General features: G+C 16.3%; 3 protein-coding genes and 1 non-coding gene across 6 annotated transcripts in view; 2 read left to right on the top strand and 2 right to left on the bottom strand.

Annotated features, from left to right (window-relative positions):
• Positions 1-13,452: 13,452 nt before the first annotated feature.
• Positions 13,453-13,544, top strand: Mir3759 (microRNA 3759). The gene has a single exon (NR_039454.1). It is a non-coding gene; the product is annotated as a microRNA 3759 (primary transcript).
• A 1,336-nt stretch (positions 13,545-14,880) lies between these two features.
• Positions 14,881-16,772, bottom strand: LOC113218560 (proteasome subunit alpha type-4-like). The gene is made up of 3 exons (XM_026440725.1): positions 16,603-16,772; positions 15,364-15,991; positions 14,881-15,233 (listed from the first exon to the last, which is right to left on the bottom strand). Exons 1-3 carry the CDS (start codon positions 16,603-16,605, stop codon positions 15,091-15,093), a joined length of 774 nt encoding a protein of 257 aa, XP_026296510.1. The 5' UTR covers positions 16,606-16,772; the 3' UTR covers positions 14,881-15,090.
• A 1,668-nt stretch (positions 16,773-18,440) lies between these two features.
• Positions 18,441-21,357, bottom strand: LOC413757 (uncharacterized protein MAL13P1.304). Of its 3 annotated transcripts, XM_026440723.1 has the most exons (5): positions 21,232-21,314; positions 20,391-20,610; positions 19,878-20,058; positions 18,846-19,766; positions 18,560-18,697 (listed from the first exon to the last, which is right to left on the bottom strand). In XM_026440723.1, the coding sequence occupies exons 3-5, from the start codon at positions 20,052-20,054 to the stop codon at positions 18,689-18,691; spliced, it is 1,107 nt and encodes a 368-aa protein (XP_026296508.1). In that variant the 5' UTR covers positions 20,055-20,058; positions 20,391-20,610; positions 21,232-21,314; the 3' UTR covers positions 18,560-18,688. The 3 variants fall into 3 exon arrangements, with proteins under 3 accessions (XP_026296509.1, XP_026296507.1, XP_026296508.1); XM_026440722.1 differs by having other exon boundaries at positions 18,442-19,766; XM_026440724.1 differs by lacking the exon at positions 20,391-20,610 and having other exon boundaries at positions 18,441-19,766; positions 21,232-21,357.
• The window catches only part of LOC409796 (eukaryotic translation initiation factor 3 subunit J), a 3,844-nt gene continuing 2,488 nt past the window's right edge, over positions 21,328-22,683 (top strand). The window contains exons 1-4 of the mRNA XM_397589.7: positions 21,328-21,469; positions 21,560-21,642; positions 22,241-22,354; positions 22,561-22,683. The exon at positions 22,561-22,683 is cut by the window's right edge and continues 16 nt beyond it. Coding sequence (XP_397589.3) covers positions 21,454-21,469; positions 21,560-21,642; positions 22,241-22,354; positions 22,561-22,683 — 336 coding nt within the window. The 5' untranslated portion in view covers positions 21,328-21,453. The remainder of the gene's footprint in view (positions 21,470-21,559; positions 21,643-22,240; positions 22,355-22,560) is intronic.

Below are 22,683 nucleotides of genomic sequence, written 5' to 3'. Positions count from 1 at the left end.
GAATTTATATAATAGATATTCAAAAATTTATATAGAATTGAAGAAAATGAAGAGTCTATTAGATGGATTTTGAACCTTTGAGTATTTTTCGAACGACTGAGTCACCTTATTCTTAAACAGAGTCTTTTATACTTTTCTGAAGTATACTAAAATATTTATTGCGAAAATTCAATTCTTTAATCATATATATTTCCAGTTTTTATTCAAATAAAATATTTTTTTCTAAAAAAATATTTATTATTCATTTCAATATTAATTTCATGAAAAATACTATGTAATTTAATATTTCTTATATTGATTCTTTGATAATTCTCTAATCTAATAATCTATATTTTAAAATAGTTTATTTCTAAATTTTATTATTTAAATTTTCTTATTTTATTTTTATATTTTTATATATCTATAAATTATTATTAATTTGATTATCCTTAATCAAATCGATAAACATTTTTTTCGATAATCGATAATTGATAAACATTTTTTTATTTAACTTTTAATAATCGTTTCGTAAATTATAATGATTAATTATTATTAACATTGTTTCATTTATAATAATTATAGTTTCAAATAAACCAAATTATGAAATAAATTATAACGCATTATTGAATATTGAGTAATATTGTGTTATTTACAAAATATGTACATTGTCTTTCCAATGGATATCGATCGAATGATTATATCAGCATTACTACATTTTTCCGTTTAGAATTATGTATAGAAATACAACTGATTTTCAAGTCCTTATTGCATATCTTTTCTTCTATCACGAAATGTTCTGCTTCTATTTACCCTCCTTGCCTTTTTCAGGTTTTGTTTTATCAATACTGTAGATCGATTTCCGACAGTTTTTATCTTTAATTTTATATATCTCCCTTTCTCGAATTAATTTTTTATTCTTGTTAAATTCTTTTCTTTTATTTCTTTTATTTTTTTTTTTTTTTAATTGAACATTAACATTCATATCGTGCGATTTGTATCTTTTAAATCAAAATTGAATTAAAAAAATATATATATGTTCATTGTGAAAAATATTAAGAATATGTTTAGAAACGTAATTTGAATTTTACCTGGTAACGAAAGATCTTCTAAATAAATATCCACAAAATTTAAAGGTTTAGAGAATTTAAAATCAATAGGAATTTATGTATAACGCAAGTTCTGTCTTAAAATTATTTAGAAAAGAAATAAATTATCAAATCTGAGAATATTTAATAAATTATTTCAATTTATAATAAGAAGAAAAAAGGAAATAAAGAGAAAGATTATGAAAAATTATAAAATAATTGAGAAAATAATTCGAACAATTATATAAATATGTTTTTTATTTATTCAATTAATTCATTAAATATTATGTAGTAGAATATTTAAGATATTGAATTATATAATTATTTAATTATTTAATTTTATTTTTATCATTTATTTAGTTTAATAATGAATTTTTTTTTCATAGTTTATTAGTATTCGCAATCAAGATGTTTATATCAAAATCGAAATATTGAATGTTTTAAAATAATATTAAAAAAAATCATTCACTTATACTTATACTTGGTATTTAAAAATAATTATATGTAACTAATTATAGATAATGAATTAAATATGTATTTTAATTAAAATTTTATTAAATATAGATGGTATAATTACACAATTATACAATTTAAACATGTAATTATATTAAATGAAATAATACATAGAAAAAATAATCAATAATCAAAGAAATCAATCAATTTTTATCATTCATTTGTTGATATGAATAATACATATATAAATAAAAATACGAAAATCTTAAAATTAATTCATTAATTTATGAATAAATAAATAAATAAATGAATTAAATAAATAATTAATAAATAATTAATTTTATATATTATATTGCATAATATAATTTATATATATTTTTGAATCATTCAGAATTTTTTAGTAATATGAACATGTAATTTGCGTAAAATCAATTAAGCAATTAAAGATATGTAATGAAAATTAAAAAAAAAGAGAAAGAATTAAAAATAAACAGAAATATAATAACAAAAATAACATAATAAAAATAAATAAAAAAAAATATACGAGATAATGTAAATAATATTTTGATTTTGAATGTTTGAATTTTTTTTATTAAATTTAAAATGATTTTTTTATTTTTTTTCTAAATGAAGCATTAATTTTGTTTTTAATAAAATTCAATAATAAAAAAAATTTGTTTTCTATAAAATAATGGAAAATAGATTTTTTTTAATTAAACTATAAAATAATATTAAATGTTTGTATGAAATTTGGTTTAAAAATATAATAGTTTATATAAAAAGTATTATTGATTATTTTTGTAGAACTTATTTTTAATATTTTGTACGTAAACATTTGAACTATATTTAATATTAATATTACATTTAAAATAATTTGTTTTTTTTCTTTGTTTCCTTAATTTTTAAATATTGAACATAAATATACTTCTGATTAATGTTAATTTTAATTTTTTAAACTTAAGTAATTAATATTAACTTAACAGCTGCTATTAATTAATATTAATGAAAATAAGAGAGAATGACAAACTTAACAAAAATAAAAAAAAACTTAAAAAAAACATAATTTTCTTTTTAACAAAGAACTAATTTTTGTAATATCATTTTAAAATAATCAATAAATGAAAAAAAAACATAATAAACTAATTATAACAAACAAAAAACGAGAATAATTTCAATATTATGGAACAAAAACAATCTTTTTTTATTTATTTCATTATTATTATTCATAAAATTAGAAATAAAAATTATAATTCAAAAATATATTTGAAAGAAAAATTATTTTCATCAGTATATTTTTTATTACAATTCTTTATAAAATTAATAACTCAAAATTAATTTTTGTAGTTATTAATTTTAAAAAAGACAGATAATTTTGATTATATATATTATTATATATATATGTATATAATTATATGATTATAATTATATGATTATATATATATGTATATATAATATATATAACCAAATTATATATTTATTATACATAGCCAAATCAATCCTACTATTTTCAATTGAATATTTTGTTTTTGTATTTTATTTTTCATATAATATTTTATAAATTTAACAATTTTAAAAATAGCATAATAAAAAATTGATTGATAGAATAATTAATTTTAAATTTTTTCTTTTTATATAATTTAAAATATAAAACTAATAAAATAAATATAAAAAATAATAAATTAATTATTTCCATTTATTATTCTTTTTATTATTATTTTATATATATATTTATTTATTATTATTTTTTTTTATATATACTATAATTTTAGCTAATAATTTTAACTTTAAACTTTAAATAGTTTTAAAAAATTATTCAATTTTTTTTATCAAAGTAAGTTTTTCTATATTATTTTTATTTTTATACAAAATTTTAAATAAATGCTAGTTTAATTTTGAGTTTTTCTCTTTCATATGAAATTTCGTTAATATATTATTTAATAAAATAAATAAAATGTATATAATGTTAAATGAAAACTATATTTAGAATATTTCTGTTTAGATTTAAAACTAATTTTTCAAATTTTTTTTCTGTAGAATTTTTTTTAAATTTTTTTTAAATTTTTCTAAAATAATTTTTTATTTAATTTATTATTTATTTATTTTTTTTTATTTATATTTTTTTTAATTTTTTCATTTTTTTAACTTCTATTTTTAATTTCTTTAAATATTGAAATTGTAAGTTCCAATTCTTCAAGTTTTAAATTTTATAAGAATGAAGAGTACTTTGAATTTTGTACAATCTTTAACATTTGCTTTAATTTTTCTATTTTTCATAATAACTTTTTCTTTTTTTTTAAATAATTTAAATTTTATTTTAATTGATTAATTTTATATAATGATATATTGTATTAATTTGTTTAGTCTTCCAGATTATTCATCTTCTTCAACACTTATTGATACTTTGCATTCGTCCTCAATGATTTTTAATATTTTCTTTTTCAAGCTGATACTTGAAACTTAGAAAAGTGTGAGCATTAATGAAAACAGAAAACTAAATCAAACATAAAAAAAAAATAAAATTTGAAGAATTCAATAATTTAGAAATTAATAAGAAACATATTTAAAAAAATGAAAAATAAAATATAATGAACACAATAAAATTTAAAAATATTAAATGAAAGTACATTATTAACAGTAAATAAATATATATATTTATTTTTGAATAAATATTTAAATCCAATTCCGATTTTTTTTATATACTTTTTTTATATATTTCTTTTTTGTACTTTATATTACATTTTTAGGTACTAAGAAATTGAATTTAAATAAAAAAAATTGTTACAAATTATACAAAAAAAATATTATTTAGAAATTTTTTTTTTCTTTCATTTTAATGATTGAAAGATTTTTTTACTATACATGTTTTTTTTTAATAAATTTGAGATCCCTTTTAATCAATATGTATTTTATGTTTTATTACAATTTTATTACAATTTTATTAATATTTAAATAAAAATAAATTCTTTTTAGTATTTTTTATTAATAAAAATATAATGATAATATGATATAATGAATAAAATTTAATATATTTTTTTTACAAAATATATCTTTTTGTATAAATTTTACATTTTGCAGAAATATTGCAGATAATAAGTTTTTATTTTATAGCTTTTTAAAAAGAAATCTAATACAAATAGTTACATAATAGTAAAATAATTATTAGAAATAATATTTTATGACAAGGAAATAATATTTCCTTGTAATTATAATTTTTTCAATTATAATTTTATATATATATATATAATATTTTTTTTTCTATATTAATCTTAAATTTTTAGTTTCGAATTCAGATTCTAATGTGCAATTATAAATTAAACTAAATTTTTATATATATTATAAATATATATAATAAAAATAACATTTTTTAAAAATTTTGATTTCATAATATTTTTGTACAGTTTTGTATAATATATGTATTTCATATTTCATTATATTTGTATTTCATGATATATTTGAAATTTATAAATCTGATCTTATTTTATATTTTATTATTCCATTTCTATCATTATATAATATTTTTTAAACAAATCTTATATCAAATGAGAGAAATAATAATTTAAAACAATAATAATTGTCATAATTGAAGGAATAAAAATTGAAAAATTGCTTAAAATAAAATTTATATCATTGTTTATGATATCTTTTTTAATAATGTCATTTTATAAAATGAAAAATATAATTTTATTTCAGATTAAATATAATAATTTGAAATACATTAAATCTATTTTATATCACAATGATAATATATTATCAAGTTGTTAATATTTGAATTTGTTAATGTTTAATAATGTCTTTTATATGAATATGAATAATGTTATATTACTAATTTTATTATGAATAATATTAAAATTATTTTAAATTATTATAGTTCTCCCACTTTTCAAAGAAACACTTCATTAAATTGATTATGTATTGCCTTGGAAAATATTTCTAATAAATAATATTTTTGAAATTTTCTAAATTAAATATGTAATAGATATTTATAAGTTATATATAATATATAATAAATAATAATAACATATTTTTATGCTTTTTTTTATTTATGTGCATTTTATTTTTTAATTATTTTTTTATTTTTATATAATAGTGAAAACATTTAGATCACAATTAAATATACTATTTCTTTTTTTAATTAAAATTTTATACACTGAGAAAATATTTAGATATTAAACATATTTTTATTGAATATTTCAAAGATATTCTTTTCAATTTATTTTGAGTTAAAAATTTATTAATTTCATTCAATTTGTAATAAAATTAGTATCTAAATAATTTAAAAATTTTTTTAGATAATAAGAATTATTTTTTTTTATTTTTTATCAAAATTATTAAAAATTATTTTAATATTATGAAAATATTATAATTCAGTTTAACTTACTTGAAAAAATATTTTTTTTTGAATTCAAATAAAAAAAATTAAAAAAAAAATTTTTAAATTATTATCATTCAATTATGTCCTTCAATTATGACAATTATTATTGTTTTAAATTATTATTTCTCTCATTTGATATAAGATTTGTTTAAAAAATATTATATAATGATAGAAATGGAATAATAAAATATAAAATAAGATCAGATTTATAAATTTCAAATATATCATGAAATACAAATCATTATCATATTATTATTATTCATCGTTATTATTATCATCATTATTATTATCATCGTTATTATTATTATTATCATCATTGTTATTAATATTGTTGTTGTTGTTGTTGTTATTATTGTTGTTGTTATTGTTGTTGTTGTTGTTGTTGTTGTTGTTGTTGTTGTTGTTGTTGTTGTTGTCGTCGTTAATTATATATATACTTTTATATTATATATTTATATATTTTATTTTTAAAATATGAAAATAAAATATCAAAATAAAATCAAAATAAAAATTTTATATCAAAATAAAAAAATATATAAATAATAACATATAAAAAGTCTTTTAGAAAGAATGGATAAATACAAATAATTTATTAGAGAAAAAATATAATTAATGAAGAATTAACAAATTTTTTTATTTTTTTTAAATTGTTTATTTATGTTTCATTAATAGTATTTCAAAATATATACATTAATTATAATTTGAAAAATTTCATATATATGTAATTAAATAATGAAATTTGCATTTTATGTATTGCCTTAAAAAATATTATTATAATTAATATTATTAATTATTATGCTAAAAAAATTAAATAGTATTTTACTTTAATAAAATATTTTATCTAGCACTTTAAAAAATGACTATCATATAATAATGATAATCATATAATATGATAATAATATAATAATTAAATATTATTATATTATTAATGATATTTATTTGAATATTATCCATTTCAAAAAAAGCACAAAGTATGATATATTGAAATCAGAATTTTGTAATTATGTATTTCATATATTTAATTTTAATTTTGTGATATTATAAAATTGAACAATCAGTGATTCTTTATAATTAATGAGATTATTTTTTAATGAATATATTGTTTATCTTTTATTAATTTACTCTTTAGTTTTATTTGTTTATTTTGAATAAAAATTAGTATATTGTCTATATAAAAAAGATTCTAGATTCAATTTCTAAATTTATATGAAAAAATATATAATCCTTAACAAATTATTTTGTAATTCATATAATATACAATTTAATAGTCAATTTATCATTTATTATCTATTATTTGAAATTTGGAAAGAATATTAAAAGAATTGAAAGAAGGATAAGATATCATTTCAATATATAAAAAAACAGAATATATCTTGAATATTAACATTAATATTTATAAATTTAATCATTATTTATAATATTATATATAAATAGTAATTATAATATAATATATAATTATATATAATACTAATATTTATATATTTTATCATTAATATATATTTTAATTAAAAACAAGATTATTGGTTATGTTCTTTCTTAGTTTTAGTTATATTAATATATTATATTTTATAATGTTTTTTATATTAATGTTTTCCAATCTCTTATGTTTCATATTCTGTATCTTATACTCCATGTTTCAAACATTTTCTCTTTATAATAATGAATTAAGCTCTGAAAAAGTATAACTAAATATTCTATCATATCTAGCATTTTTAAAAATATGAAATGTTTGTGATTTGAAAATGTGAATTTTTTATTAATTCTTTAACTTTGAAATATATTTTGTAAAGATTTATTGAATATGATTGAGATTTATTGAATTGAAATCGATTAATATATTTTTTGTAAGAATGATGAAAAGAAAATTATATGATAATCATTTTTTAAAGTGCAAAATAAAATATTTTATTAAAATAAAATATTACTTAATTTTATTAGCATTCTAATAATATTCAAAATATTTAAATTGCAACTTTCAAGTTTTATTTTCACATTTCACAAAATTCAAGTTATTATTAATATTATATTAATATAATAAATTTATCTTAAGTGTATAATATTAAATATCAAGATTAAATATGCAATTAGAAAATTATTTATTTTCTTTTTTAATTACTTCATGATAAGATTTTGTCAAAAATAAACATTATTTTACAGATTTTTATTTTTGTCACTGATACAAATAAGTAAGTAATATATCGAGATTTAATCGATAAGAAATTTAATAATACTTGTTATTAAATCATGTGATAATAAAATTAATGCTTACAGACATTTGATTATTTCTATTTTTTAATGATATCTTCTCAATACATATGATTAATAAAAAATTTCTCAATTCAAAATTGTGAAATAATTTAACGATTATTATTTTATAATATATTCGAATTATATTTATAATATAATAGATAAATTGTAATAAATGTGAAATGTATTTGTCAATTGTTATTTCGTTTTTAAGATTTAAATTTATTTGTAAGTTTAATAATGTTTTAAATTTATAAAATTATACAATTGATTATATTAATTTATAATTATATTTTATAGTGTATTCATTCAGAGTTTAATTTATAATACAATTATTAAAGAAATAAAGTTCGTAATAATAATAACGTAATAAAATAATAATTTTTTTTTATTTTTAAATTATATTATTAGAAAAAAATTTAATTAAATAAATTTTTAAAAAAAAATTAAGATTAAATTTAAAATTTAAAAATTAAAAATTTTGGAAATTAATTAATTCAACTAATTATTAATTGAGAACACAATAGAAAGTATGAAAGTTTTAATTAGATCTTAGTGCTTGGATAGAATAAGACCGATCAAAATTGATTTTTAAGAATAAAACAAAACAAAAAAAAGAATATTATTACTTAATTGTTTTGCTTTATAAAAATAATTTTCAAATTTTATATTAAATTCTTAAATTTAATATATTTAATATATAATATATTAAATTTAATACATGTGCATATAAAAATAATAAACATTTTATTAATTGAATTCATCATTAAATATTAATTAATATTTTATCATTAATATATATATATTTTTAATTGTTAAATTAATTAATATTATTTAATTTAATATTTATATTTTAATTAAAAACAAGATTATCGGTTATGTTCTTTCTTAGTTTCTTTTTTTCTTAGTTTTAGTTATATTAATAATTAATTTATTAAAATTAATAAATTTAGTAAAATTATTTAATATTTACTATAATATAAAAAAAGAAAATTAAATTATTTATATAGTATTATTTTAAAAAAATAAATTTTTATTAATTTTATATGAAATAATGTATATATTATAAAAAAATAAAATAATTTTATTTTTTTAAGACATGAATATAATAAATAGTTTAATTTTTGTTTATTATTTTTTATTTTTTAATTAATGTTAAATGAAAAATAGAAAAAATTCTTTCAGTATTACGTAAATATTAATTTATATTTTAAATATCAAATAAGATAATTAATAAATTAAAATTGAAAATAAAGTATTTTACGTATTTATCGTATTTTTATACGATAATATTATAGTATCGTATTATTAATTTGATTCTTTGTATTATATTTATTATATCATTATTATATCATATTTATTATATCAATACATTTTAAATATTAAATGAAATTTTGAACATTTAAATATATTAATAATTCAAATATATTAATGAAGTGGAAATATATGTTATTGAATTTGAATATAAATTTTAAAAAAAATTTTTTTATATAATTTTATCTGAAATATATGATTATGACGTATGATATTATTTATTTTTTATATTTAATCATTTTTAATTCATAAAAAAATTAGTTTTATATATTTCAATGAAAGAATGAAATTAAATTATTTTTTGATCGAATTATTTTTTGATTTTTGATATATGATTTTATGAACTTGTATTCATTTATTTATTTTACCAAATAGAGGAACCTATTATATGCAGAAATTGTTTTATGTTTAATTATATTTTTTTATATATTTTAAAATTTAAGTTTATAATTAATTATATTTATAATTAAGTTTACAATAAAAGTTTATAATAAATAATTTCGAAAAAAACATAATGAATATTATTATATATTATCAAACATAATAGACTATCAAAACTATTTTTTTTAATTTTTATTTTCCATTTTTATTATTATCAAATATTTTAAAATATATATAAAAAATATTATTTTTAAATATAAAATATAAATAATTTATTATAATCATTTTTCAAAATATTTCAAAAACAATTTTTCAAATTATTGATTTTTTATTATTTTTATTATTTTTTTTATTTCAAATTAATAATAAATTGCAATTGTTTATTATTATAATTCATATCTAGAAATTTATGTATTTGTTAGATTTATTATTTATATTTTTATTGACTTACATTTTCAAATAATTAGAATATAATATGATGTAATTATTTATTGTTCATAGAGTTTCAGAAACCAATCAATTTAAAATTTATATGATAAAAAATTCATGTCTATTTAATGAAGATTAAAATTAGATTAATTTTTTTTTTTGTAATTATGAATAAGTATTTTTTCTTTTATCTAAAGAATTATTCTAACTTATTGTTAAAGAAATTATAAAAAAAATTTTTATGAAAACAGATTTAATAAATAATTTCTTTCAATAATATTAAATCAATTATTTTTTGTATTGTAATAAATATCATAAATTCTATAAATATTGCTTAAATATTAATAGAAATTGAAAATTTCTTCATTAAAGAGAAAAATTAATTTTAGAACTTATTTTAAACTTTTTAAAATAATACAGCATTTTTTAATTATTTTAATCAATAATTTTATTTTATTATAATCATGTGTAAAACTATTATAAAATTTTTAATACTTATTGTTATCATTATTATTAATCATTATCATTATTTTTAAATTTATTACTTTATACCAAATTTACTGAAATTAGAAAATTTTTTGAAATATATTATATGAATTTTTTTTATTCGATTTTGTTTAATAATTAAATGTTATTAAAATATTATATTTCATTAATTAGAAAATGATTAAATTAAAAACGATAAATTAAATTTTAAATTATACTTTCATTTATAATTCTTCGAATCTTCATTTCAAAGATAACAGAACAATATATAATTAATAAAATTTTTAATTCATAAAAAAACAATATATACATTTAAAGGAAAATTTTCATAAATTTCATTTTTATTTTTTAACTTTTTAATTTATTGTGTTTAATTTTCTTAAAGACGATAAATGTCGACAAAATAAAAGAATGAAACATAAAATAAACAAATAAATTAAAAAATGAAAATGAAATAATAGAAAAAGGTAATCCTAAACAATGAATTTGTCCATCGAAGTACCAAAACCATGTAATATATTAAAAAAAAGACTTACCATTATTGGAGGATATTCTGAATCTTCTTTTAAAATATTTTATGACTCTTCTCATTAGCTTGTAAAATATTTCTACGAAATGGATAATTAAAAGCAGCCCTAAATAGTCATTTCAATGGATGTACACGCGTGAGAAAATTATTCAACATAATATATTTATTTCTATCCTATAAGGTCAAAGATTGCACAAATTTTTACTTGGGACTAGCAAAAGGGAATGCTTATTATTCAGATACGTTGCGAATAAACGAATGATTGTAAAAAAAAGGAAAGATGGTAACGATCGTTTCCTTTCAAATATCATGACGAAAGGATACAAGTTTTGATTCGTGAGAATTGAATTATATAACAAAATTTGAAATTCTTATACATTAAAAAGATGATGTATTTGATATATGACAAAATTATTTTAATAATGATGAATTTTTTTATGTTTAATTTTTTATGTTTAATTTTTTATTAAAATTTACAATTTGTTTGAAAAAACATTTGATAAATTATTTTGATGTATTATTTAATTGTTTTATAATACATATATTATTATACAATTTATATATTATTATACATTATACATTAATAAAACAAAATTATAAAATAATTTACAAAAATGTATTATTAACTATTTTTCTAACATTTTTTTCATAAATGATTATTAATGATTTATGAGACAAATAAAAAAAAATAATATTTCATATTTTTTCATATAATATAAATTAATGATTTCTCTGAATAAAATTTTTATAAAATATAATAATGAAATCTTGAATGATTTTAACTTAATATCTATATATAATTTTGATTACATTAAGATGTAAAATAATTATTGAAACAAATTTTCTATATAATAATATATAAGATATATATAATAAGATCGAAATTTTCAAAAATACTAAAATACAAAAATTCATAAATTATGTGATTTACATATTTTCTATTAAAGATAATAGAATTATATTTCTAATAGTTTACTTTAAAAATAATTTTTCATGTTACTTAAAAATTAACAAATTATATTTAATTATAATTTGTACAATATAAGTTAATTTTAATTTTTAATGAAAGATGTAAATTATTTTATATATATAATGATTATAATTATAATTATATATGATTATAATTATATATAATTAATAAAATATATATATAATTTATATTTTGATTAGAGATAAAATATTTCTATTTTTTTTCTGAACATTATATTTAAAAAGACAAAAAAAAAATATAAAATTTTTAAATTTTTTCTATGTATATAATTAAATAATTACTATTTTTTATATAAGTAAAAATAGTTTTACTTTATTTTAAGATTATATTTAGATAAATTTTTTTAAAATAAATTTGAAAAAATTGATATTTTCATAATTAATATTTTATAGAAATCATGTTTTTAATAAAATATAATAAAAAAAAAGTATAAATTTTTTTAATTAATAGATAAAAATATAATACAAATATATACATATGATGGTTAATATAAATTTAACATTAAGTAATACTTAATTATAATTTTATTTCTATTTTCTTTACCAACTTTAGTAGTTATAATAATATAAGTTAGAATATAGTTATAAGAATATAGAATATATAGAATTATTATAAGAAAATATAATATATAGAATATAAGTTAGAATATAATTCCTATATTTATCATTCTTAATTATATAGCATGCTAAATACTTTGGTTTTTTGCTATTTATAATTGTTATTTCAGAACATAAGATAAAAAACAGATACACGTATAATATATGTTCTTACATTTAATCTATAATAAAATGCAAAAAATTCTATCTTATTTATGCTACTTTATATCTGTGCTTATGCCTGTGCTTCTCGTCGATATTATTTACTACAAATGATATTGTCTAAGTCTTCTTTATCGATGTATGATACTACTTTTGAAAGAGTACACATCTTTAACACTATATCTTTCATACTATATATTTATATACATATATTTGCTATATTTATTTTTTTTAAAACTTACATTTAAGTTATATTAAAAAAAAATTTAAATTATCATTTAAATTATTATTTAAAAATCGTGTTTATAAAATATCTAATACTATAAAAATTTTATTATATTCTTTTTTTAAATTTATTAAAAATGCACTTTAAATATATTAATAATACATATGTATTTCAGCTGGGAGCGTGGCGGCTCCTGTAATCCGGCTACTCGGAGGCTAGTTATGACGGAGGGTCTGAGAGCGGGGGTTCCTGTTGGTGCGGGACTCACGTCGACTGGGTGTCCGCGCTAAGCTCGCCATCAATATGGGCATCCTGGAGGAATCCTGGATGGCCAGGTTGGCTAGGGAGAGGCGAACCGGGCCAGAGGGGGACACCCAGCAGCCAAAAGTCTCCGTGGCGGGCAGTAGTGGGATCGCGCCCGGGAGTGGGACCGCAGTGACAGCCTGGTCAATATGACTCGACTCATAACTTTTTTTTAATATTTTATGCATTATTCTATGTTAAATGATATCTAATATATCTATTTTTATATTTATTTATTACAATTTTATTATAAAATTTCTTTTCAATTACATAAATCAAAATGTAATAAAAATGAATTACTATATAAATTTTTCATTTTTTTTATATTTATTATTTTAAAATGCATTTTATTTATCACAAATATTTCATCAATATTAAATATAATAAATATTACATTATATACTTTATGAAATCATCAATTGGAAACTTATACCTTATACTTATAACTTTCTATTTTATTATTATGATATTATTAATATTTATTTTATATTATAGTTTATTTTTTATGATATAATTATTTTAGCATATTTCAACATATTATTTATATATAAAATAGTTAAAAAAGTAAATAAATGATATAAAAATGACATCTTAGAATAAATTATAGTTATAGTGAATTAAAATATTAAATTGAATTAATTATATTATTATATTTTCTATATTTAACATATTAACATAATATCAAATTATTTTTGTATTTTTAATATTAAAGGAACTTCTTGTTATATATAATATCATAAAATTGTATAAATTTATCCCAAAATTAATTTATTATCTACATATATCTTAAAAATAATTTTATGTATTATATATAATATATCATAAAAAATTATAAAATAAAGGTTTAATAAAAATCATTTATTAATAATATATAAATAATATAATATAATATAATATATAATAATATAATATTCAAATTTAAATATTAATGAATGTAATGTAATAATGTAAAAAATGTAATATTTTTATATTATAAAAATATTTATTATTACTTAATATTATAAAATATTATATATTTTTGCATTTAATATTATTATGATTCCATTAAAAATATTTAAAAATAAAAAATATTTATGATTAATCTCAATAAATTTTTTGTATTATTAAAACTAATCTTATTTTAAATAACATGTTATTCTTGTAAAATTAATTAAATAATCATGTCTTCAAATTTTCTTTTTTCTTTCTTAATCAGAAATTTAATATTATAATAATATAAAAATAATATAATTCGATTATTCCATGATATTTAATAAAGAATATTATAATTATAATCATAAATATTAATGAATATATTTGTATAAAAGGATTTAATTCTAGAAACATATAGGAAATCTATTTATTTTTATTTTTTTCTTATATTCACATTTTATAATTTTTCAACATAAAATTGTATACAAAAAAACGTAGACTTTGTTTTTTTATGTTCCATTGAAGAATTAAATGTTATATATAATGTTACATATAAGAAAATTGATAGAATTTTATGAAAATATTATAAATATAAGAAAAATGCAAAATATACATATTTTTTTTTTTATAACTTCTGTTTTTCTTTTTTAGCTTGTTCAGCAAGTGCTTCTAATCGATCGTGTTCTGCAATCAAAGCATCTACTTCACTCATAGGAAGAATTCTTGTAATAGTTTTACCATTTTCTCTTGTTAAAGTAACCATTTCCACTAAAATGAAAAATATATAATTAAAAAATTACAAATAAAATATTTTTTTGTTGTATTTCTCTTTTAATTGAAATTAATTATAATTTTATTTAAATTAACTCACTCAAATTTTATTTAAATAAATTCTTACCTTTATCTCCAGATAATTTATTAAGATCTAAAGTTTTAGAAAGCACTTTTATAGCCAATGCTTTGGCTTCTTCTAAAGTAATATTATTATTATCATATTCCTGCTTTAATGATGATACTGCAGCAGCAGAATTATGTCCAATACAAGTTGCTTTCCAGCCTCCATAATTTCCACTAGGATCTGACTGATACAACTGATATCCATAATGTTTATCCCATCCCATATATAAAATAGAAACACCAAAAGGTCTTTTTCCACCATATTGTGTATATGCTTGTTTTACATCACAAAGCCAAGAAACAAGTTGTTCACAAGGAATTGGTTCTCCATATTGTAATAAATAACGTTGTGCAATTAAACGTAATTCATTTGTTAATACATTAGCATCAGAAGTAATACCAGCAACAGAGCAAACAATATCATCATTGAGTTTATAAATTTTTTCAGAATAATATACTTCATCCAATAATTTATTTATATTGCGTCTTTCTGCTACAAGTAGAATACCATTAGTTGCTAAAATACCAAGGCAAGTACCTGCATGACTTATAGCTTCCATTGCATATTCTACTTGATAAAGACGACCTTCAGGAGAAAATATTGTTGTACGCGTATCATATCTACGTGCCTGTAATAACATTAAAATATAATATTTATATAATTATAGTTTATGATTTTTATTATTGAAATAAGACACTTAATATTAATATATTTTACAATATAGTTTATTTATATATAATATAGGTTATTTAGATTTATATAGATTTTTATTAAACTTAATTTTATCAATATAAATATATTTTTAAACATTATAAAAATTTATATTGTTAATTCAATATAAAAATAATATGGAAAAAAATAATTTTTTCTAATTATGATATAAATAAAAAAAAATTCATTAATTTAAAATAATAACTATTCATATCTTACACAAAGAATGATTAAACTCGCATAATGCAATTAATATATAAATAATATATAAATTCTTATATATATTTTATTATATTTATGTAATTATAAATTAAATAAATGTATTAAATAAGTCTACGTACAATAATTTATTTAATATATAATGCTACTTTATTATTATTATTATTTAAAGAATTAATTAGTGAATGACAATGCAATTTATATAATTTTTCAATTGTAATTTTAATAAAAAATAATTTAAAAAATCAATGATATCTAATAAATAATAGTAATATTGAATTAATTATTAAATTAATTATTTATAATTACCATTATGAAAAATCTTTATTGTAGCAATAATAATGCTATAACAGAAAAAATTGAAGAAATGACACTAGCAATTAAAAGTAATTTGTATAAGACTATTTTTTGAAAGATTTCTGAATACACTGGAGGAATATATAAATGGTTTGTTCCGAAACTGCACAAATTTTTTACATCAACATAGGTATGTTCTATTATAAGACATTTATTTTCAAGATTTATAAATTATTATATACGATCAAATACTATTAATTTTATTAACATTAAATACTAATTAATCTAATTGAATATTGATATTAAATAGTATTTTTAATTTAGAGATATTAAATGGAAAAATTTATGTTGTTAACAATTGATTGAATTGATGAAATTGTAAAATTTAATTATAAATTTAATTATATTCATTGTTTAAAATCAAATCTATTTATTTAAAATTATTTCGTTCATTTAAAATATTAAAGAATTTAAACTTAAAATTAATCATTATTTTCAATTATTTCATATATAATCATTTTTTTTAATTATAAACTATACCATTCAAACAAAGTTTTAATTATAGAAATATGAATTGTTAGTATGAATAATATAAATATATTGTAATTTTTCTCATAAGAAGCTATTGCGATCTATTTGTCTAATTTTCTCAATAATTAAAATAGCGCAAAATTTAAATATGAACAAAAAGTTTAACATTAAAATATAGATTAAAATTTTCGCAATCTATATTCATTATAAATAATAATTATAAAATAAATAAATTACAATAATTGTCAATCCTATTATTAACTACAATCTATTACTATTTATGAATTTTATAGGAATTTATAGGAAAATTTTTTTTAAATAATTTTTTAACATTTTCTACAATCATATTTTTTTAACATTGATTTTGAAATATTAAAATATATATATTTCTATGTTATTATATAAATTCCAATTATAATATAATTTTTTTTATATACTATTGTATTCTAATATATTTTTATTAAATAAACATAAACAAAATAAGTAAAAAATAGTAGTAGTAATGATTAGTTATATATGCTAAAAAAAATTATTTTTTATATTATTTAAATATAATCGATTTTAGTTATTAGTATCATTATTATTATAATGAATATCGATATTGATTTGATTTATTGATTTCGAAATTAAATGAAGTCATATTTTGTTATTCAAATGAAGCTTTATTAAAGATCCTATTTAAAAATATGTTGTTTATTTTTTATTTATTTTTATATGTATCATCATAATAGACATTTTGTTTCTGATGTTGATAATCAAAATTACGATGTAAAATCTGGCCATTGAAAAAGTGGAAATAGTAATATAACTTAGAAATAAAGTTGAAAAGCAACGGATATTCTATTATATATTGTTTAGTCTTAATCTAACAATATAATACAAATAAAACATCCGTTATTTTTCCCTTCTTTTCCTAAATTTCATTAATATTGCTACAAATTTCTTTCATTTTTTTTAATAGTCATACTTTCGCAATGCTGCTGACAAGTTTAGAAGTTTGGATAAAAATTCTGGGCTTAAATTTTGAGTGGGTTTCTTCACATTTTTTTTCGCACTTATAGTAATGATTATAAATAAATTTATTGCACATTAGAAATAATTTATCACTATAAAAAAAATAATTTATATCATTATGGTAAATATGATTTTTTAACCTGTTTTATTGATCATATTTTTATTCATATTCATTAACAAAAACATAATAAAAACACAATATAATAACAAATCAAGTATGTAAAAACAAAAAAATCACATATTGTTATTTAATAATTATAAAAAAAAATTTTTGAAAACTATACATATGTAGTTTCATTAACTTTTTTAATTATTTGTTATTGATTCAAATATAAATATATATTCGAAAGATTTAAGGAAAAATAGAATAGGAAAAAAATTGTAAGCAAATTAACATTGTTAAAGTATTCTTACGTATTGTTAAGTAAGCATTGTTAAAGTATTTTCTAATCTTCATCATAACCATAAATATAAGAATTTCCATTATCTTCCAATTTTATTTTATTCAAAAAAGAATTATAAGCTATAGTGAATCCTCTTCCAGTACTAATTTTCATTCCTTCTGTAAAAATATTTGCTGCTATTCTTGATTTTAAATGAATATTATTTTGAGATTCAATTTTATTTTGTTTATGCAAGTTTAATTGAAGATTATTATTTTTTCCATAATTTGTTTGCATTTCAGAATTATTTTTTCGAGAAATACATACCTTTGTTTTAAAATCAGTCTTCACTTCTAAAATGTTTTTTTTGATCTTAGAAATATTTTGAGATGATACAGCTATATTACTTTCTTCTTCAGAAACATTTTCTTTTTCTTCTTCGTCAGAAATATTTTTCAAAATTAAATTTTCCTTTTTTGATAAACTACTATCTATATTCATAGAAATTCTATTTAGTTTAGAAATATTTTGAGATAACGTAACTACATTGTTTTTTTCTTCAAAAACATTTTTTTTTTCTTCGTCAAAAATACTTTTCAAAATTAAATTTTCTTTTTTTGAAGAATTATTATTTATTTCTACAGAAATTTTATTTATCTTAGATATGTTTTGAAATGATGTTTGAAATGATGCAGCTACATTATTTTCTTCTTTAGAAATATTTTCTTTTTCTTCTTCATCAGAAATATTTTTTGAAATTAAATTCTCTTTTCTTGAAGAACTATAATTATTATCTATATCTACAGAAACTTTATTTAGTTTAGAACTTAGTTTAGAAATAAGATAATTAGTAAGATCTTGATTACATAATATTGCCTTAGATAATTGTTTAGGAGCTTTTAATGGTTCATCAAAGTCAGTTTTCTGTTTTATAATACTTATTTTACTATCATTATTGCTTATGTTACTATTATTTTCAAGAAACAATATTCGATCTCTTTCAAGTTGCCGAAATTCTTTTTTTTCTGATTTTGACATAGCAATTGGTAATCTAATTATATTTTTATCTTCTGTTTGTTTTACTGGATTATATGTTGGATTATTTCCAGACCAGTCTTCGTTAGATATATTTGGTTGTACATTACATGCATCTTCTAATGAAATTATTCCAATATCTTGCTCATCTTGCCCAAGTACATATTGTTCACATATTACATTTGCTCTAGATGGACACATTGAAAGATGATGCTGCAAATAAAAAAAGAAAAGTTTTTAATTTTTTTTTTTAATTCTTAAATATGAAATTCAATTATATGATTGAAAAACTATCTAATTAAAAATATATTTAATTTAATTTACCTCATATTCTTCTGGTTCTAATAAATGTGATGAATTAAATTCACAATTAATTTTAGTGTCTTTAGTACATTTTTCATATTGTTTACTACATTTTGTGAGGTGTATTTGAAATCGAGACTTTAAAATTCGATGTGATTTGTTATATGGGCATGTAACATAAGCCTCAAAGTCATTCATTTTTCTATAAAAAATAAAAGAATAAAAGAATAAAAAGAAAAAAAATAAAATATATATTTTTAAATATACATTTTTAAACTAATATCTTTTTACTAATATTTTAAATGTTCAATTTTGTCTTTTATATTTTCTTTTGTTATTAAACTAATTTACAAAATAATTTATAAAAATATTAAAAAATATAAAATTTTATATCTTTTATTGATGTTAAAAAAAATTCATAATCAGAACTAAAAAAATTAATCAGAAAATCAAAATTGAGATTAAATTTTTATATTAACAACGAAATTTATTATATTCAAATATATAAAAAATTTGTATGTTTCTTAATCTTACAATTCAAATTAACATATAAAATATTGTTTATGTCAATATTCTTGTGATGATTACAATTATTTAAAAATTCATAGTCAATAATATTCTATACTTATAATTTATTCATTCTATTAAATCGCATATAATTCACACAATTCGCACAACCAACTTATACAGATATTGCGGCACAAATATTTACATCATATATATACAATAGTTAACAGAATGTTTCAATAACGTCCTAAAAGAAAAAAAAAATTATTTAAATTTGTAACTAACTTATACTATATGTATTTCTTATCAAATTAAAACAATTTATATATATCTTATTAAATATTGTAATTCACAAATTTATATAAATTCACGAATTTATATGAATTCAAGAATTTTAATTAAATTTATTTATTAAATTTTAATTAAATTATATAAAAAAAATAGATTTTATGATTACATAAAATATTTTATTTTACTATTAATTTTACTATCAATTTAATTGAATTTTAAGTTTTCAAAGCAAGTTGTGATAAAATATAACAATATTTAATGATAAATAATTAATATGCAAATATTGCATATTAATTTTATAAAATTTAAGTTTTTAATAAAATGAATAAAATAAATGAATGAATGTAATAAATTCAATAAATAATTATAAAAAATAAATTTATATATATTTCTGTGTTTTAAAATTTATAACCTTATTATTGAACTTTTTATTTTACAAAAAAAGAAAAAATAAGCAATAATAATCTTTTTTTAAGTAAATCTTTTTTCGCTAAAAATTATTGAATTATTATACATATTTATCATTTTTATAATATTTATTTTCATTATAAAAATTAAGAAAATAATAGTTATTTACTTTAAATAATTGCTATGTTTGATATTTGTTTGAACATGGAGTATCCAATCTTGAACGTATGTAATTTGAGTTTCACCACCACTATCTTGCAAAAAAGGCACACGCTTTCCTCGCGCAGTATGGCTCGCTTGATTCTAGTCGTGATCTGTTCGACCACGTTAGTTCGAAGAGATTTTGTTTCATTTATAAACGAAATCGTGCGCAAATAATCCAAAATACATCATGGATGATGAATGGGGTACGTGTAAATTAATTTTCCATCATTTAATTATTAAGTAGCCCATGTTTTCTTGAAACTATGAAACCATTTTAACCTTCAACTTTACAGATGTCGAAAACGCTGAAGCGAAATTTGACCTCGCTATTAGATCCAACAAGTGGGAGGGTGAAGACGAAGATGAAGATGTCAAGGTTCTGTCTTATTGACTTCCATTTTAATTTTGCATAAATTGTTTGAAATTTGTCATTAATGCAACAAACCATAAGTATGGTTAACCTTTCATAAAACTAATCAACGTGAGTCGAATAACGTGATAATTGATTATTGTTGATTGGTTATTGTCTTCGAATCTAAATTAATTAGTAATTAATACGAATGAAATGAAATTGTAGTTATTTTTTTATAATTAATAATTATTAGCTTTTAATTTATTATTAATATATTACTTATTAATTTATTATTAATATATTAATATATTAATTAGTATAATTGTAAGTCGAATTTTATATATATTGAAAATTAATTAAATTTATTTTAATTTTAAAAATTATAAATACATTTATAAATACAATCATATTAGTTAACATAAATATATGTTAAATACTTGCATAATATTTAAATACATTATTAATTTTAAAAAAAATAAAATTTAATTATGTTGCAATATTTAAAATCATAAAATTTAAATTATTTTAATAAATCCCTACAAGATTAAAATACATTAAATATATTAAATATATTAAAAAAGATTAAATGTTTATATAATAATTTAAAAAAATTAATTAACAGGATAGTTGGGAAGATGTTGAAGAAGAAAAGAAAGATGTAGAAAAACCTGCAGAAGTGCCTAAAGCTAAGCCAAAGCCAAAGAAAGCTTTGGCAGAAAGAATTGAAGAACGTGAGGTATAATTTTTCTTTTTATTAAATTATTTTATTTAATAAAATTATTTGATTAATATTTTTTTCTTTAGTATTTTATTTATATACAAATACAAATTTTGTTATCTATTTAATTCTTTATTTGAAGTTATATTCTGACATTTTGATATTTATTTTATATAATATCATTACTATATCATTACAAATATCATTAATTTTTTTAATTATAGAAAAAGGCAAGAGCAGAAGCAGAAAGAAAAGCTAAAGAAAAAGAGGAAGCATTAACACCTGAGGAAAGGAGAGCAGAACAATTAAGACGTCAAAGGCTCCAAGAAGAAGCTGATCTACGTCTT

This window comes from Apis mellifera, linkage group LG5 (genome assembly GCF_003254395.2).
Source record: "Apis mellifera strain DH4 linkage group LG5, Amel_HAv3.1, whole genome shotgun sequence".
Lineage (NCBI taxonomy): Eukaryota > Metazoa > Arthropoda > Insecta > Hymenoptera > Apidae > Apis > Apis mellifera.
Note: the sequence above shows the minus strand (reverse complement) of the source record. Positions and strands in the feature narration are given on the sequence as shown.

Coding starts and splice junctions, on each gene's coding strand:
- LOC113218560 (XM_026440725.1), bottom strand. Junction 15,234..15,363: donor TAAATTATCTGGAGATAAAG/GTAAGAATTTAT, acceptor TTTTCATTTTAG/TGGAAATGGTTACTTTAACA.
- LOC413757 (XM_026440724.1), bottom strand. CDS start 20,054: ATGAATGACTTTGAGGCTTATGTTACATGCCCATATAACAAATCACAT. Junction 19,767..19,877: donor TAGAACCAGAAGAATATGAG/GTAAATTAAATT, acceptor TTTTATTTGCAG/CATCATCTTTCAATGTGTCC.